The sequence below is a fragment of the Ambystoma mexicanum genome, chromosome 3q (assembly GCF_040938575.1).
Source record: "Ambystoma mexicanum isolate Mex_15411 chromosome 3q, UKY_AmexF1_1, whole genome shotgun sequence".
Classification (NCBI taxonomy): domain Eukaryota; kingdom Metazoa; phylum Chordata; class Amphibia; order Caudata; family Ambystomatidae; genus Ambystoma; species Ambystoma mexicanum.
The window spans coordinates 1,250,227,001-1,250,245,697 of NC_090926.1; the positions used below are offsets into that span (position 1 = coordinate 1,250,227,001).

Sequence of the window (18,697 nt, forward strand, 5' to 3'; positions counted from 1 at the left end):
GGGTAGATGAACAAAAAAAGTGGGGAATACCGTGTCTTACCATCGGCTGTCTCACCCCCACTCACCTAAAACCCCTCACCCAGGTGATCCTCCCGCACTAGTCCACCCCCGGGGTCTGGATCCAAAAGCAATGGCCGTGCCCTGGCCAGCTGAGAGAGAGATCCCAGGGACTAGCGGGTGAGTCACCCTCTGGTTTCTCACACCACCCAGGCGGGAATGGCAACCTCTCTGGCTGATGTCAGAGGTCCTCCCTGCAATTGCTTAATTGGCTTTCTGATGGGTAATCTTCAGTGTCAGAAACTCTTCAGTGGCGTTCTCTTATCCACATCAGGGTCTTCCTTTGGCTCCACCATCTCATGGGGCCCTATGTGTAGACCTTGAACCTCCCTTCATCGGATAACTTTGGGATATTGACTTCCTTTGGGCCATAGGCTTAGCACTCGGCTTGTGATAACTCTAGGGGCCCGCTAGCCTCACTAAATGTCTGCTTGGTCTTTGCTGACCTGTTTGAGCATCACATGATCCTGTGTGGTCACATTTCCTTTTGTTTCTACAATTCCTGCTGCCTGAAAAGGACCTGGGATGGGACTTGGGGCAATCTTTCCCAATGAGATCCCCAGGGCAATGAGGGGTGTGGGGGCACTGTACATTCGTACCCTAATAAGAGTTCATGGACATACATTGGGAAACTGTGCGATCATGCCCCATTTGGAGTGTATCATACGGCTACAAATTCCCATAGGGCGGCTCATCTTCTAGATTATCTGCCCAGTCCATGTAAAGAAGGGTGCTGGTGCAATTTATACACCCTGCGACTGCTTTGGAGGATGCTTACTGATGTGTGGCGTGGATTAGATTAAGGATTGAATGTTGGACTAAGGACGTAATGGTCTCTTAGTTTAGAACCCTTTCACTGGAATTGGTGTACTCCACCACCCGGACACTGTTAGGAGATACTTTCCTTGTTGTGTTGGTTGGAAATTCCACCTACGTCCCCGTACTTCTTGTGGGTGTTTCTCACACTCCATCCAGACCCTAGGATTAGCATTAAGAGGAACCGGGAAATAGTTTGGAGAACCAAAGGCTTAGCATTCAGGCTGACACTGAAGAGGGAGGAGGCTTGGTTTAAGGTACAGTTGATAAATGTAGAGGCTGATAAGCAATGGATTCTCCACACTGGGAAATAACAAAAATATATATTTTCATTGCACACACTCTTGCATTAATCTAAGACAATTCACATGCAAGTTTAAATAATATACACTTATATTCAATCTCACTTGTGTACTCAATTTGGGTACGCGTGGGCCACATTTAAAAGCCAATACTGCTACTGTAGCTAAAGTGGGGTGGATAAATGGAGGTTGGTCAATATACCTTATACCTTATAACTAAATGAAGTAATTCCCTATCCTAAAAATCTCCAGGCACTTTGGTTTGAAGTACTTTAAGAGTTGATCAGAGTTCTCCCATACAGTTAAGCACTGCTCAGTTTAATAGTATGCAGTTTGTATAGTGGAAATTCATACGATACAGATTTAGGAGTACCAGTGCGGGTAAACGCAGGTACCTATCCCAGTCGTCCAGGAGGATTATAGACAGGATGCACATGCTCAGATCCCACCAGCAAAACCCAGGCACAGGTAGCTGCAGGTTTAGAATGTTATGCCAATAGAAATGAATGGGAAACGGGGGGCGTCAAAACAGTAAGCAAACCAGACCCTCAAATCCCAAATTTAGCCAAACAGCCACCCTCTGTAAAATAGGGATGTTGAGGAGCATCTGCTCTCACTGTTCTTTCTGAAGTCCGATGTTTAGGGTTTGCAGGTGCAGAGGATTCCTCTTGGCGTACTCCACCACCCGAACACTGTTAGTGGTGACGGCAGTAGGAGGAAGCGCTGCTTCGGTGCTGGGTAAGGAGCTGGAGCCTTCTGTTACATGGAGAAGGCACTTACCGGTACACGCAAGGGCTTCCCATCTCCCCTGGTGTCCTCAGTGACATTGGATTGATACAAGACCCCCGCAGCACGACGTCTCCTAGCATTCCCGAGCCCTGCAGTGATACAGATCACATGATCCACGTGACCAATGACAGACATCTTGCCCATGCTAAAACTGCCCAAGCACAACACGGAAGTGCTTCTCAACGTTTGGCGTTCTGCACGTGAGTCGCTCTTCTGTCTTTGCTGTTGCTTGTTCTGCTGCCGGTTCTTCTAGTTAGTTTACGACCTTCTTTAGATTTCTTCTTTGCCGTTTTAGTGTTTGGTTTTCCTGCTCCTCGATCTACAGGTAACTGACTTTTAGCATTGTTCTTTGGATTGGATTGGACTTCCATTATGCTAGATTGTGGAAATGCTTGCTAAATTCCACCCTTTAAAGCTTGTATTGGATTGTGCACTATCTTCTGGAATTCCCTCTGCGTTGGTTCTTTTCTGAACTGATGTTGTGGTAGTCTCTCTATTGTGCCACCCATGTTAGGTGAGGGTTCAAGAGACTCAGAGGGCTGGAAGGCGGAGGACCCAAAAGGCTGGGGAGGAATATGTCAAGGGGTTTGGGAAGAGATTGGCCCAGGGGGACTGGAGAAGGAAGTAGCAGCGGAGTGGAGGGTAGACGGTATGCAAAGTGGTGAAGGAAGAGAGGGTGATAGCAGGCAATTAGAAAGCTGGAATTGTGCTAGGAGAGGTGCCCAAGGGGGTAAAAATGGTGGGGAAGCGACGGCTGGTACGAGAAGATAGAGATGATAGCTGTGCAAGGAAAGGATAGGAAATAGAGGAAAAATAAACAGTGTTGGTAGAGGACGTGTTGAATGACGTGAAGGAGTGGAGAAACATCTGGGAAAGGAAAGAATTGTTATCAGAAGGAAGTAAGGTGGACATTTTAGATAAATTTCAGGAAGAAGGAAGTGAAGCTATGGAAAGGAAGACTAGTGAAGGACAAGGGTGGGAGGTACAACAGGGAAGTGTAGAGGGTAATTTAGGAGACGAGAAAGTAGTAGGTGAGAAGATGAAGAGAGCTACCTCTAGAAAGATAGCTAAAGAAGGCTAAAGTTTGCGGGAGCGAAACGAGGTGAAATGCTGGGGAAGTGAAAGGGTTTAGAGCAGCGGGAGGAGCCAGAACCTAGCAGGGAGGGAGGAAGGGGGGAATCTGGTGAGAACCTTGTCCCTGTGTTAGGCCAGCCTTCTCTCATCCTCTGGCTCCAATCCATTTTAGGAGGCTGGCCTCTCACCTACCTATCAATAGAATCCAAGTGCAGCATTACGTGAGAACGCTGGGAAACGGTGTGCGAATACTTAAACTCGAGACTGAAACGAGAAGAGACCCCAAGAACGTTGCAAAAAAAGGTGCAGGAAACCCTTAAAACCCAGGACTGGGAACTCACAAGTAATAGTTGGATCTAACGGGGGACATCCAGCCCTGGAGGTATGGAGCACTGTCAGAACTTTGGCACTTTAGATACATTTCCCTACAGCAAGACCCCACCCAGGATAGAGAAGAACCATCCGGACAACCATTTCTTTATTTAGACTAAACCTGTGCACAATCCTTTAGTAAAACCCTTGATTTGATTCCCTTGTCCGGTCTATTTGTCGATCAATGTCCACTGTTTAACACAACCCAGAGGTATGCTAACACTCCTAAGAGGCCTGCTAAATGTGCTGATTGTCCTTTCAGAATGTTCTCAATCTTACCTGTGACTCTACCAGTAGATGGCATGGCTGGAACCTTACCTGGCATGGGTCTTACTGGGACAGTAGCTTAACACATTGGCTCTAGTTTCTGACGCAGCTGGTCCTCCAAGGGCAAGGTCTCCACCAGGACTAGGCCCAATACACAGCCCATGCCCAAGGCCAAGCAAGGGAAGAAGTCTTCTATCTCTGCAGCACCTGAAAGAGGACCTGCGGTGTGTGAACCGATCCCAACCTCTACTCTTGGTAGCGAGGAAGTGGAAGATTCTTGCAAGCCTTGAAGATCTGAACCCAGAGACCACCTTGAAACCTGCAGGGTGTACTTGCAGAAGGTGGGCGTGATATGGCAGAATTCAGGAAAGGTCCGAGGGCGTGTCCCACCTCCCAAGTCCTGAGCAACCCCTGGGAAGTCGAGGATTTACTGGGAGGGTGGATGTGTATAATGGAGTGACTCTACTATTGGAATACATATGAGGGCGATGATGCCCCAGCCAGTGAAGCACCCCCCCAGTGCAGCTGGCCCATAAGCTGCTCGTGGCAGGGCACTTTGCGCTAAAGAAGACAAAAGAAAGGGCTCCTATTTCCACTGGCCCACATTCGTCCCAGTGGAAGGCATCTGCAGAGGCGGCGCTACTTCCAACATTTCTGGCAAAAAGGCTCCATAAATCCAGACCTCTCTGGCGCCTGTCCCTGTAGTGCTGGTCCCCTTTACCCGGTTACTGCGCAAGGAAACGGATTTATACTGGTGGTAGTTGACCGTGCCACTAGGTACCCGCCTAAAGCAAACCCTTTCAAGACTGTGACTGCAGAGTAAGTTGCCAAAGTCCTCCCTCCCCCCTGATCAACCCCCCCAAACCCCCCCTCCGCCCCCCCTGGGTGTTTTACTCGATTTCCAAAAGAAGCAGTGTCTTGTAGGGGGGGGACTTACTAAAACAGATAAAGCTGCCACCAGCTTGTAACTAAGACACAGTTTCTGGGTAAGAAAATCCTCCCACGGACGCTGTGTGGCATCATACGGGTCCCTCTGCAAGGGTCACCAGAAGGGCCACCAAAGTAGCCCATGCAAACTAAAGTTCCAGCGCCCTGGGATGCGTGGGTAATACTCCACTGGGAAGCACAGGAGGTCCGGATACAGGAAGGAATTGCACTCATGTTCCAAGGGAATTTCTCTTACCTAGAAAACTAGGTGTAACTTTATAAAACCGTGCTCTCCAACCTTACTCCATTATTTAAAGAATCACCATTTGAGACTGCCAGCGATCCGTTTTTATTCTTGGCCATACATAATCCAACATCAAAGCTTTCTCTTATTCAACCCTTTGCTAAACTGACAAAATGAGATTACATTTATTTAATTTCGGGAACCCGTGTGTATTTTGTCACATAATCCGCACAGTTGGTCGTTTGATATTCAATGCCTTCAAAGATGGAGGGGTTCACCCCTCTTCTGAACTCCTCGCTTGTGGCTGAAGGGCGATGTGATGAAGACTGTGCCAATCCCCTTAAAGGCAATGCTTCCTCTCCGCACTCTGACCGCTGCTCCCAATGTCTGAATAACCCCATTAGCCTCTCTGATGCTCACATGCCCAGACTCTCACATTGGTTAATCTTCAGAGTTGACTGGCCCCTAACACCTCTGACTGGCGGGGGATACCGACTCCGCCACATCCCCAGAACAGCTGAACTTGATGTCATGATCCCCACTCTCTGTAACCCTAGGAATCTCTAGCGTTTCTGGCCCCACACTCTCTGAATCCCCTCACCACTAACCCCCAGACTGCAAGACCCGGTGACCCACAGTGACAGTCAGTCACCGTGCCTACATCGCATCCACTCCCGAGCCCGCCTGAGAGGAGGACTGACAGGACCAGACCGGGACTATTCCCAAACCACCTGAGAGGGCAACTGCAAGGACCCAAAGACACAGGGTCTTCTGACTTCAGCGTCCAAGATGCATCAGATTCAGAGATCCAAAACCAGGAGCAGTGTCTGGAGTGTCTTCCAGGGGTTCTGTGAAAGACGCTATGGGGAAACACTAGGACATTTAGAGAGATCCCTTAGTCAACAGTTGTGGATCTTAAAGGAAAAACCTAACTTGTCCCTCCTCCACCAACAGCAGCGCTTGCAAATAAGAATGGTTTTCTCCCCTGCAGCATTTAAGAACACTTCCCAAAGGGAAAACGATTTTTATACAGGTGGGAACTTAGTAGAGTTTTTACTGTCCCTTGGAATGTACCTTTAACCACTAGAAATGCACAAAAGCAACTTTGATTCAGGGAGAAAGCCTTGGACATCAACTGAAAGAAATCCAAGATGCAGCCCCCCTTTGAAAGCTGTCCTTCACCTGGCTTAGAATAGGAAGCCAATTCACCAGTCAGTTCAGAGTTTGGTCTAAGTCAGTGGAAGAATGGGGAGGGTTTTAAAACGGAGGCTAAGAAACACAGCATGTATCTTTTGGGCTGGGAACTGAGGAGAGGAGTTTTATGTGGATGCAGGAAATCGCCAGAGCAGGGGAGCCCTGTGAGCCCAGAAGAAGGGTGTGCTCCAGTGATAGAGAGAAGATACTGTCCACCCCAGAAGAGGGGGTGTGCTCTCCAGTGAGGGGTAGAAGAGCTCTGCTAGACCCCAGAAGTGGGGATATGATCCAGTGAGGGCAGAGGAGCCCTTAAAGCCCAGAAGAGAGACCAAAATAAAGAGAACCCTAACCCAAGAGAAGGGAGGGGTGAGAAGTAGCAAGCGACCCAAGAAGAGACGATGTGCAACTGAAAAGGAGAGACCCTAGGATTCAGAAGAGGGGTGTGCTACAGCAGAGAGAGGGAGACAGAGAGGGGCTATATCCCTGGCACATTGAGCAGGGCACTATATCCCTGTGCAGGAAAAGGGGACTAGGCAACAGAGAGACTGAGAGCCCCAGTGGAGGGGAGGACTTTTGCAACCCTTGGCAAAGGGAGCCAGCCCTAAATCCTGAGAGTGACTCCGAGGCCTTGTGGACGAAGTGATGAAGACTGAATGCTAGAACGACCTAAACAAGATCCCTTCCCGTTGGAAACTTTCTGAATGCTTTTATGTACTGTCCTTCATTTATAATACTGAGCTAAAGGACTAAGGGCCTCATTAGAAGTTGGGTGGTGCAGTGCAAATGCGGCGGTTACACTGTTACCATTACTGCTGCTGTACCGGCCCACCCAACTACGAGTTTGGCAGTGGGATGGCGGAAAAACCTCCAGCAAAATTCTGGAGGTAATTCTGCTGCTTTAGCACCAACATGTGCTCATTTAGGCGGTATTACCACCGAAATCCCAATGGAGTCCAGACTAACACTGCCATACCACCACTTGTAATCCAGCAGTAATACCGCCGGACCAATTGGCGGTAACGGTGATGACATTTGGTGGTATCTCTGTGTATTTTCCACTGCGATACCACCAAACTTGTCTTGAGGCCCAAAGTCTCCCAAGAATCTTAGTTCCAGCCATCCTGAACCAGTTTCCATGCAACAGTCTTTTTTTTAAAAACATTTTTTTGTATAACCTCCGTGCAACAGTCTTAATGTTTTGCTTTTTTTTTAAAGAAAATCCTTTAGGCTTATTCTAGTGTCGTAGTTTTGTGATCCCTCGCTGTCTGCTGTCCCCAATGTGGGCTGTTCCGCAGACTCTGACTCTGACTGGCCACCATTCCTCTGCCTAGTCGCTGACCCCGTCTGCCCTGCAGTCCGATTAAACGGAGGTCAGAGGACATTCTCCCATTGCAAAATGTGTCTAAGTGCCGGAGTGATGCAATGCCTGGCCTGCCTGCAGCATGGCAGGGTCGTGATAGTCTCAGCCACAGACCTTTTAGCTGAGTCAGGCTGCAGAACATGCCCTCACCTTTGCCCTGTCTAAAATGTGAACACATACATGTTTCTTTGTTCTCAGTACTGAGCAGGTTGAGTGACTGCAGATTATTTTTGTTTCCATGGACATGGCTGTTGCTGGTATTTCTGAATGTGCCTGCTCCTGACGCCCCCAGCATGTGCCTACCCCTGGTTGTCCCCGGGTTTCTTCCTGCCCCTGCTTGTCCTGCATGTGCTGCCTCATGGTTGTCCCCACATGTGCCTCTGCCTAGTTGTGTCCAGGCGTGCCTCCTCCTGGTTGCCCCTGGATGTGCCGCCTTCTAGTTCCCGTATGTCTTTTTCTGCTTGTTCCCAGGTGTGACACCACCTGCTTGTCCCTGGGTGCCTTTTTCCTGGTTGACCCTGGCTTTGCCTTTTCCTAGTTGTCCCCGGGTGTGCCCATGCCTGGTTGTGCCTCACCCCCTACCCACGGGTGTGCCCCCTCCTGGTTGTCCCCTTGAGTGTTCCCCCACCTCCTGGTTCTCCCCTTGGGTGTTCCCCCGCCTAGTTGCCCCCGCGGGCGTTCCCCCTCCTAGTTGTCCCCATGGTTGTTCCCCCTCCTGGTTGTCCCCGGATGTGCTCTTTCCGGATGCGCCTACTCCTGATTGTCTGCGCCGCCTCCTCCAGGTTGTCCCCGGATGTGCCTCCTCCAGGTTGTGCCTTCTCCTGGGTGTGCCCACTCCTGGTTGTCCCTGGGTGTGCCGCCTCCTGGTTGTCTTCGGGATGGGGCGGCCTCCTGGGTGTCCCCGTATGGCCCCCCTCCTGGGTGTCCCTGGGTGTGCTACCTCCTGCTTGTCTCTGGCTATGTATTTACCTGGTTGTCGTCTGGGTCCTCCCCAAACCCTTACACCCTCACCACCCACGGGTGTGATCCCTCCTGGTTGTTCCCCCAGGTGTGCCCTGACTGGTTGTCCTTGGATGTGCCCACTACTTGTTCTCCTTGTTTGTGCCACCTCTGTCCCTGGGTGTGCAGTTTCATGGTTGCCCACCCAACCCCCTCCACCCTGCCCACTCCGGGGTACCCCCTCCTGGTTGTCCCTGGGTGTGCCCCCTCCTGGTTGTCCCTGGTTGTGCTGCCTCCTGGTTGTGCCTGCTCCCGGTTGTGCGTCCTCCTGGTTGTCCCTGGGTGTGCCTTCTCCTGGTTGGGCCTGCTCCCGGTTGTCCCTGGGTGTGCTGCCTCCTGGTTGTGCCTCCTCCTGGTTGTCCCTGGTTGTGCCCACTCCTGGTTGTCCCTGGTTGTGCCCACTCCTGGTTGCCCCTGGTTGTGCCACCTCCTGGTTGTGCCTTCTCCTGGGTGTGCCCACTCCTGGTTGTCCCTAGTTGTGCCCACTCCTGGTTGTGCCTTCTCCTGGGTGTGCCCACTCCTGGTTGTCTCTGGGTGTGCCCACTCCTGGTTGTGCCGTCTCCTGGTTGTGCCCACTCCTGGTTGCCCCTGGGTGTGCCTACTCCTGGTTGTGCTTTCTCCTGGGTGTGCCCACTCATGGTTGTCCCTGGTTGTGCCTTCTCCTGGGTGTGCCCACTCCTGGTTGTCCCTGGTTGTGCCGCCTCCTGGTTGTGCTTTCTCCTGGGTGTGCCCACTCCTGGTTGTCCCTGGGTGTGCCCACTCCTGGTTGTGCCGCCTCCTGGTTGTGCCGCCTCCTGGTTGTCCCTGGGTGAGCCCACTCCTGGTTCTCCCTGGTTGTGCCGCCTCCTGGGTGCGCCTACTCCTGGTTGTCCCTGGGTGTGTGTGCCCACTCCTGGTTGTCCCTGGTTGTGCCTTCTCCTGGGTGTGCCCACTCCTGGGTAAGCCCACTCCTGGTTGTGCCCACTCCTGGTTGTGCCTTCTCCTGGGTGTGCCCACTCCTGGTTGTCCCTGCTCCCGGTTTTCTTGGAGTTCGCTGGCTCTTGGTTGTCCCCAGAAGTGGAGGTTCTGGGTGTCCCCGGGTTGTTGGCGTTCCTGGTCGTGGCTGTTCCAGGTGCCCCCCAGACATTGTTGTTCCTATGTTCCTGCATGTGCACATTCTTTGGGGTACCGCTAGGGTTTGCTTGGGAGCAGAGCCAGCCTCAAGTATCCACAGGCCAACCGTGGCAGGCCTCAACCAACATAGCCATCCCTCCAGTTACACGGGGAGCTGCCACTCCTCCCCCCGAGCTTAGGGCTTCGCTGGCATGCTGCACACCTTCCCGTTTCTTCTGACCCTTAGTGGTTGTGTAATAGGTGTTCATTGATGGTTACCCTGGGATGCTGCAGTGCTGGATGCAGCGCTTACCTGTAGCTCCAGGATGGACCCTTTCAGCTGTTTGACCAGGAGCCCCACCTGCTGTGTCTCGCGGCCCAACATCCCGAGAGTCAGATTGTAAGTGCCCCCCCCCCCGGCTGCTGTGCACCCTCTGCAGCCTGCGCTCAGTGCTGGGTGCAGCGCTTACCTGTAGCTCCAGGATGGACCCCTTCAGCTGCTTGCCCAGGAGCCAGAGCTGCTGCGTCTCGCGGCCCAGCATCCCGAGGGTCAGGTTGTAAGTGCCCCCCCCCCCCCCCCCCGCTGCTGTGCACCCTCTGCAGCCTGCGCTCAGTGCTGGGTGCAGCGCATACCTGTAGCTCCAGGATGGACCCTTTCAGCTGCTTGCCCAGGAGCCAGAGCTGCTGCGTCTCGCGGCCCAGCATCCCGAGGGTCAGGTTGTAAGTGCCCAGGCTGCTGTGCACCCTCTGCAGCCTGCGCTCAGTGCTGGGTGCAGCGCTTACCTGTAGCTCCAGGATGGACCCCTTCAGCTGCTTGCCCAGGAGCCAGAGCTGCTGCGTCTCGCGGCCCAGTATCCCGAGGGTCAGGTTGTAAGTGCCCCCCCCCCCCCCCCAGGCTGCTGTGCACCCTCTGCAGCCTGCGCTCAGTGCTGGGTGCAGCGCTTACCTGTAGCTCCAGGATGGACCCTTTCAGCTGCTTGCCCAGGAGCCCCACCTGCTGTGTCCCGCGGCCCAGCATCCCGAGGGTCAGGTTGTAAGTGCCCAGGCTGCTGTGCACCCTCTGGAGCCTGCGCTCTGTGCCGCGGAAGGTGTCGTGCATGGCCTGGCTGAGCTGCAGCACGCCGTACACCAGGAGGTCGACTTCCTCTTGGAGAGCTGGCTGTGGCATCACGGATGCTGGCGTCGGCGTTGGAGTCGCTTCGGCGTTGTCCATGAGCTGCTGCACCGGCCTGGCAGCACACGCCCAGGCGAGGCAATGCAAGAGCAGCAGCTGCATCCTTCTGCCAGTCCCTGGGCTTCTGCAGCAGATGGCGGGACCCGGGCAAGCAGCACTGGCGCCTTTCGGAAAGAGCCGGGGCAGAGGGTGCAACGAGCCCAGTCACCTCCCTTTTATCAGCAGATTTTCTTGGCCCTGTTCCAATTCTCTGCGTCCTTTTTTTTTTTTTCTTCCCCAGACTTTCCAAAAGTGGGCACATGCCATTTCATTGCCTCCTGTGAGAGCAAAGCATAGTGTCTCTGGCAGGATATGCCAGCATAGCGGTGCCCCTAAAATGCCCTTCTAGTATGCGCATATTCTGTTTGCTTTACGAGACCCAGACCAGAAAGCTCTTGCGCTGCTGCGGGCTCAATTTATTTCATTTGAATGTGTGTGTAGCGCCGGCCCTACCCAGAGGGCCTCGCAGCGCCTTTCATGGTTCATAGTTTGAAAAGGTGGGAGTTGGAGCAAGGAAGTTACGGAATGTTTTCAGGAAAGGACAGGAAGATTAGGACAGACAAGTGATAGCAGTAGAGGAGGGTAGGGTAGTGTGTGGGGAAAACAGGTGTGTTTGGAAGGGCTTTCTGCAAGTGGCATGGAGGATGCAGTGTGTATGTGAAGAGATATTGTTGGCAATCTGTGATTTGTTGTACAGAAAGTTCCTTCACCAGGTAATGCTTTAGCCATATTATGCCTGCTTTGCGAGCAACAGGCTGTGTGATCTGAGTTACTGCCATCACCTTGTAATGCATCAGTATAATCCCAGTGTTACCACTGCAGTGATGACCCAGGACGGTCCCGGCACCTCCAAGTGCATCCACCCAATCCAAGCGTTGCCAATGGCAAGGAGTGATCTGAGGACTCTCGCATCACCTCCTAGTGAATCCACCCAATCCAAGCGTTGCCAATGGCAAGGAGTGATCTGAGGACTCTCGCATCACCTCCTAGTGAATCCATCTAATCCCAGCTTTTCCACTGGCAAGGAGTGATCTGAGGACTCTCGCATCACCTCCTAGTGAATCCATCTAATCCCAGCTTTTCCACTGGCAAGGAGTGATCTGAGGACAGTTCCTGCACCTCCTAAAACATTGGTCTAATCCCAGTTTTTCCACTGGCAGGGAGTGATCTGAGGACAGTTCCTGCACCTCCTAAAACATTAGTCTAATCCCAGCTTTTCCACTCACAATGAGTGATCTGAGGACAGTTCCTGCACCTCCTAAAACATTAGTCTAATCCCAGTTTTTCCACTGGCAGGGAGTGATCTGAGGACAGTTCCTGCACCTCCTAAAACATTAGTCTAATCCCAGCTTTTCCACTCACAATGAGTGATCTGAGGACAGTTCCTGCACCTCCTAAAACATTAGTCTAATCCCAGCTTTTCCACTGGCAAGGAGTGATCTGAGGACAGTTACTGCACCTCCTAAAACATTGGTCTAATCCCAGCTTTTCCACTGGCAGGGAGTGATCTGAGGACAGTTCCTGCACCTCCTAAAACATTAGTCTAATCCCAGCTTTTCCACTCACAATGAGTGATCTGAGGACAGTTCCTGCACCTCCTAAAACATTAGTCTAATCCCAGCTTTTCCACTCACAATGAGTGATCTGAGGACAGTTCCTGCACCTCCTAAAACATTAGTCTAATCCCAGCTTTTCCACTCACAATGAGTGATCTGAGGACAGTTCCTGCACCTCCGAAAACATTAGTCTAATCCCAGCTTTTCCACTGGCAGGGAGTGATCTGAGGACAGTTCCTGCACCTCCTAAAACATTGGTCTAATCCCAGCTTTTCCACTGGCAGGGAGTGATCTGAGGACAGTTCCTGCACCTCCTAAAACATTAGTCTAATCCCAGCTTTTCCACTCACAATGAGTGATCTGAGGACAGTTCCTGCACCTCCTAAAACATTAGTCTAATCCCATCTTTTCCACTGGCAGGGAGTGATATGAGGACAGTTCCTGCACCTCCTAAAACATTAGTCTAATCCCAGCTTTTCCACTCACAATGAGTGATCTGAGGACAGTTCCTGCACCTCCTAAAACATTAGTCTAATCCCAGTTTTTCCACTGGCAGGGAGTGATCTGAGGACAGTTCCTGCACCTCCTAAAACATTAGTCTAATCCCAGCTTTTCCACTCACAATGAGTGATCTGAGGACAGTTCCTGCACCTCCTAAAACATTAGTCTAATCCCAGCTTTTCCACTGGCAAGGAGTGATCTGAGGACAGTTACTGCACCTCCTAAAACATTGGTCTAATCCCAGCTTTTCCACTGGCAGGGAGTGATCTGAGGACAGTTCCTGCACCTCCTAAAACATTAGTCTAATCCCAGCTTTTCCACTCACAATGAGTGATCTGAGGACAGTTCCTGCACCTCCTAAAACATTAGTCTAATCCCAGCTTTTCCACTCACAATGAGTGATCTGAGGACAGTTCCTGCACCTCCTAAAACATTAGTCTAATCCCAGCCTTTCCACTGGCAGGGAGTGATCTGAGGGACAGTTCCTGCACCTCCTAAAACATTGGTCTAATCCCAGCTTTTCCACTGGCAGGGAGTGATCTGAGGACAGTTCCTGCACCTCCTAAAACATTAGTCTAATCCCAGTTTTTCCACTCACAATGAGTGATCTGAGGACAGTTCCTGCACCTCCTAAAACATTAGTCTAATCCCATCTTTTCCACTGGCAGGGAGTGATCTGAGGACAGTTCCTACACCTCCTAAAACATTAGTCTAATCCCAGTTTTTCCACTAGCAATGAGTGATCTGAGGACAGTTCCTGCACCTCCTAAAACATTAGTCTAATCCCATCTTTTCCACTGGCAGGGACTGATCTGAGGACAGTTCCTACACCTCCTAAAACATTAGTCTAATCCCAGTTTTTCCACTCACAATGAGTGATCTGAGGACAGTTCCTGCACCTCCTAAACCATTAGTCTAATCCCATCTATTCCACTGGCAAGGAGTGATCTGAGGACAGTTCCTGCACCTCCTAAACCATTAGTCTAATCCCATCTATTCCACTGGCAAGGAGTGATCTGAGGACAGTTCCTGCACCTCCTAAACCATTAGTCTAATCCCAGCTTTTCCACTAGCAATGAGTGATCTGAGGACAGTTCCTGCACCTCCTAAACCATTAGTCTAATCCCATCTTTTCCACTGGCAGGGAGTGATCTGAGGACAGTTCCTGCACCTCCTAAAACATTAGTCTAATCCCAGCTTTTCCACTGGCAGGGAGTGATCTGAGGACAGTTCCTGCACCTCCTAAACCATTAGTCTAATCCCATCTTTTCCACTGGCAGGGAGTGATCTGAGGACAGTTCCTGCACCTCCTAAAACATTAGTCTAATCCCATCTTTTCCACTGGCAGGGAGTGATCTGAGGACAGTTCCTACACCTCATAAAACATTAGTCTAATCCCAGCTTTTCCACTGGCTGTGACATGAGGATTTGCTCATCACCTCCTAATGAACTGGTACAATCCCAGCTCTGCCACTGGGGCTGTGCAATGTATGGGCAGTCCCATCAACATCTAGCTCTTCATTCTAATCCTGGCTCTGCTATTTACACACTGTGTGGCCCGCTAACAGTTTAACTGCCTACAATATATCCCCAGCTCAGTGACTGGCTGTGTAATCCAGGACAGCATTATTTATTTGTTTGTTTGTTTTATTATTTATATTGCGCACCAGACCCAAGGGTATTCGGGGGCGAAGGCATGATGAGGGCTGTTAAGATTAAATTACAGAATCGACAGGATTAGATACAGTGCAGCCAAGGTTACAGTGCTGTATACAGGAACAAACGTGGAGAACGGAAACGAAAACAAGGGTACATAAAAGTTGTAGGGGATGCATAAATAAAGCAGAGCATATATACAGTAGATCCCGGAGAAACTGGCGCAGTATGGTCAGACGTCCTGTTCCTTTAGCCAATGAATGAGATTGGGTCTGAATTGTAAGTAGGGGAGATCTTCCCTTAAGGCAGGGGGAAGGGAGTTCCAGTGTTGTGCTGCTTTGACAGGGAAACTACTCCCACTGGATTTAGTGAGCCTAAATCTGGGTACTAGCAAGAGGTTGGAGTTGGCTTTTCTTGGGGGGCGTAAGCCTGTCTGTCTGGAGCATTATTGCCTAGGGCTTCAGTTTTAGGCCAGCTTTTCTAGTGACATGTAAAGGCAGTCCCAATGTGTAGTGCCATAGCGCTACCCTGGGCATGATTCAGAGGTCCATGTAAAAATAGAAATGTGTTCTTCCAAGCGGAACAACACATTGCTTAAATGAACCATAGTCTGACAGGGAAAGAATTAAATGAACCATAGTCTGACAGGGAAAGAATGTGCGTGAGCCTGATTTACGGCTTGACAACAGCCCTAGCAACCATGAGGAATGCCGGAAAGCCCTGCAACCATAGGGAAAGCTGAGCAAGCATGAGGAATGCCGGGCAGCCCTGCAACAATTTGGAATGCCAGGCAGCCCTAGCAACCACCAGGAATGTAGGGCAGCCCTAGCAACCACTAGAAATGTAGGGCAGCCCTAGCAACCACCCGAAATGTAGGGCATCCCTAGCAACCACTAGAAATGTAGGGCAGCCCTAGCAACTATCGGGAATGCCGGGCAGCCACACGGAGGGGTTCTCCTGCCACCAGCACTGGGTTAGCACGTCAATAAAAGGAGTTTAAAATGACTCCTCTGATGTTCCGCTAACCTCAGCTGCACACTTTTCCCCTTCATAAACATAGCATTTCTTAGACTGCAGCGCAACCTTTATAGAAAACTTTCTTAGATTAGAAATGGTCGCAATGCCACTGGAGCACATGTTTCCTCTACAAAGTAAGATGTTATCAGCTTTTGCTGCTGGAAAGCATGACATCTCTCTTCCAATCCTTCTACCACTGCTGAATGGCGCTGCTGGTAACCAGTGGATCCATATGCTGACAGAAATATAACCACAAACACTTCCCTCTGGGTGGGAGAAAACCTTATGGTTCCTTCCTCCACCCACCCCCAACCACGCCCCCTGCCCTATGTAGTAATATAGAAACATTGGGAAAGTGTTGGCAATAAAAGGCCGTGGAATTTGATTGCCCAATTATGGTCATAAGAAATATAATCATAATGACAGTAACCATAATATGATGCCCTAATGGGTACCTGGTCCTGAGGTTGCCCCCTCTGGCCCGTGCCGCCTTCTCTGTCCCACGACAGCGGGGTCACTGTATGGTGGCCTGTCTTCTTTTCTTTCTTCTCTCCTTTTTTCTAGGGTGGGAGGGTTCTGGGAAAAAGTTTAGGGAGGCTCTGCGTAGGCAGTGCACTCTTAGCTTGGGGTGCCCATGCACAGTCCCACACAGATCTCTGCCTTCCTGCTGTAGCCACCCCCTTATATTAGAGCCAGGGCAAGCCCTGGGTCTTTGTTGTGCCTTTGTGTGGGGGGCTGTGTTGTCAGCCCCGCGGCCGGCGGCCTTCGCACCCTGTGGTGCCTGCCTGGCTGAAGGTTTGCCTGCCTGCTTCCTGCCTCGCCCATCCTGGGTGCTTGGCGCCTCCTTGGGAGGAAGGGCAAGGTGTTGTCCACACCTTGCCCTTCTTTCTTCTAGCCTTGGGCTGCCGGCAGCGTGGCTGCCCCCAGGGTGTGCATGGAAGTTATGGCTGTGGCGGGGAGGGGGAGCCCTGTTGTGTTAATTCCTGCATTGGCTGCCCCCACCCGGTGCCCTGCGGTGCTGGCCAAAACTGGTGGGGAGAATGGGGCATTTCCACACTCTTTATCATGAGCTGATAAGCGGCCCTCCTGCCTCGACACACCACGTAACTGCGAATATTCCCGTCACTTCCTAGGGCTTTTATTTAAACGTAGCTCTTATGACTGCGCCTCTGTCCCTTCGGCTTCTAGTTATTGTGATGAATTCCAATGTCCCCATTCAGGCAATGATATGATAGTTTATTTATGCGTGCGGTCTGTGGTTACACATTAACAGCACGTGGTGCGCACCCTACAGTCGTGGGATCAGCACCGAGTGCGCATCCTACAGTCGTGGGATCAGCACAGAGTGCGCATCCTACAGTCGTGGGATCAGCACCGAGTGCGCATCCTACAGTCGTGGGATCAGCACCGAGTGCGCATCCTACGGTCGTGGGATCAGCACAGAGTGCGCATCCTACAGTCGTGGGATCAGCACAGAGTGCGCATCCCACAGTCGTGGGATCAGCACAGAGTGCGCATCCTACAGTCGTGGGATCAGCACAGAGTGCGCATCCCACAGTCGTGGGATCAGCACAGAGTGCGCACCCCACAGTCGTGAGATCAGCACAGAGTGCGCACCCCATAGTCGTGGGATCAGCACAGAGTGCGCACTGTTGTGATTAACTTTGCATGCACCTTGTGCAAGTGACTAGAGTCTTGAAATGGAATGCAGGGCTCAGAATGTTTATCTATGAGTGTGTTCCAGGTTTCTCAGTTGCAAGGATGTAAGCCCTAAGAGAGGATGCTGGTGGGTGTCCTATGTCCCCTTTTACTTACCTGACTCTAAGAAATGTATTTGATGTACCTGAACTTAAGTAAATAAGTTAACAGTTCACTGGAGTGTCAGAGTCATTTATGGCCGGACCCTGAATTCAACACTGGCGACGAGGATGAAGCTGGCTGTGCTGGGGGACAGCACCAAAGGGAGACACCCACCGCCCCCCTAAGAGAAGTGATCCTCTCTCAGGTAAGAGCGATGGAAGGCTGTGAGGTGCTGCAGGCGCAGTGAGTGCAATTGCGGCCCAGACAGAGGTGCTACAGAGGCAGAGGCGCAAAAAAGGCCCAGACAGAGGCGCTGCGAAGGCACTGGAATCAGAGAGCAGCCATGGCTGTCAAGAGGTGCTGCAGAGGCAGTGGAGCACTGTTATGTGCAATGAGGTGCTGCAGAGGCAGTGATGTGCTGCAACAGACAGTTAAGAGGTGCTGCAGAGGCAGTGAGGTGCTGCATGAGGTAGTGAAGGAGCGCTGCTTGAGGCAGTAAAGAGGTGCTGCGAGGGCAGTGAGGTATGGCAACAGGCTGTGAAGAGGCGCTGAGGTGCTTCATGAGGCAGTGAACAGGTGCAGTGAAGTGATGCTGCAAGGGCAGTGAGGCGCTGCAAGATGAAGTGAAGAGTCGCTGCATATAGGGTGCTGCAGAGGCAGCAAGGCACTGTATGGCACAGTGAGGTGCAGTGAAGAGGTGCTGTGAGGGCAGTGAGGTGCTGCAACAGGCAGTGAAGACGTGCTGCATGAGGCAGTGAAGAGGTCCTGCGAGGGCAGTGAAGGAGCGCTGCATGAGGCAGTGTACCGGTGCTGCTTGAGGCAGTGAAGTGATGCTGCAAGGGCAGTGAGGCGCTGCAAGATGCAGTGAAGAGTCGCTGCATATGGGGTGCTGCAGAGGCAGCAAGGCACTGTATGGCACAGTGAGGTGCAGTGAAGAGGTGCTGCGAGGGCAGTGAGGCGCTGCAACAGGCTGTGAAGAGTCGCTGCATAAGGGGTGCTGCAGAGGCAGCAAGGCGCTGTATGGCACAGTGAGGTTCTGCAAATGTGAAGAGGCGCTGCAGATGTGAAGAGGTGCTTTGCTGAAGTGTAGTGCTTTGCTGAAGTGAAGAGGCACTTTAGTAAGTGCAAGTGAGCCCCTATATGATGTGCTGCAGTGTGCAGTGAAGCGCTGCAAGAGGCTGTCAAGAGGCGCTGCAGAGTAAAAGTAATTGGACAGGAGGTCCAAGGGAGCTGCTTAAAAGTGCCAGTGGAAAGTCAAGAGGTCCATTGGTTAGGAATGGCAGAGGCTGGAGTGTCAAGGAAGATGCCAAGGGATACGTTTCATGGAAAGGGGGTGCACAATTTTATTTTGATGGAAATGTTGTTGCACCATTGATGTTTGGAGTTAACAACCAATAATGCATATCTGTGATGATGAGGCCTATTAATGTTTTCTTAATTGGTGGTTGGATGTCTGTTTTG

General features: G+C 51.5%; 2 protein-coding genes across 9 annotated transcripts in view; one reads left to right on the forward strand and one right to left on the reverse strand.

The window, feature by feature from the left end:
* Positions 1 to 10,836, reverse strand: part of ANGPTL8 (angiopoietin like 8) — a 68,805-nt gene extending 57,969 nt beyond the window's left edge. Inside the window, exon 1 of one of the 3 annotated variants that reach the window (XM_069604237.1) lies at positions 10,440 to 10,836. In XM_069604237.1, coding sequence (XP_069460338.1) covers positions 10,440 to 10,769 — 330 coding nt within the window. In that variant the 5' untranslated portion in view covers positions 10,770 to 10,836. Of the gene's footprint in view, positions 1 to 9,806; positions 9,898 to 10,126; positions 10,255 to 10,439 lie in introns of those variants that run through there. The other 2 variants (XM_069604239.1, XM_069604238.1) reach the window with 2 other exon arrangements.
* DOCK6 (dedicator of cytokinesis 6) overlaps positions 1 to 18,697 on the forward strand; it is a 1,219,180-nt gene that overhangs the window by 395,701 nt on the left and 804,782 nt on the right. The window lies entirely within an intron of this gene.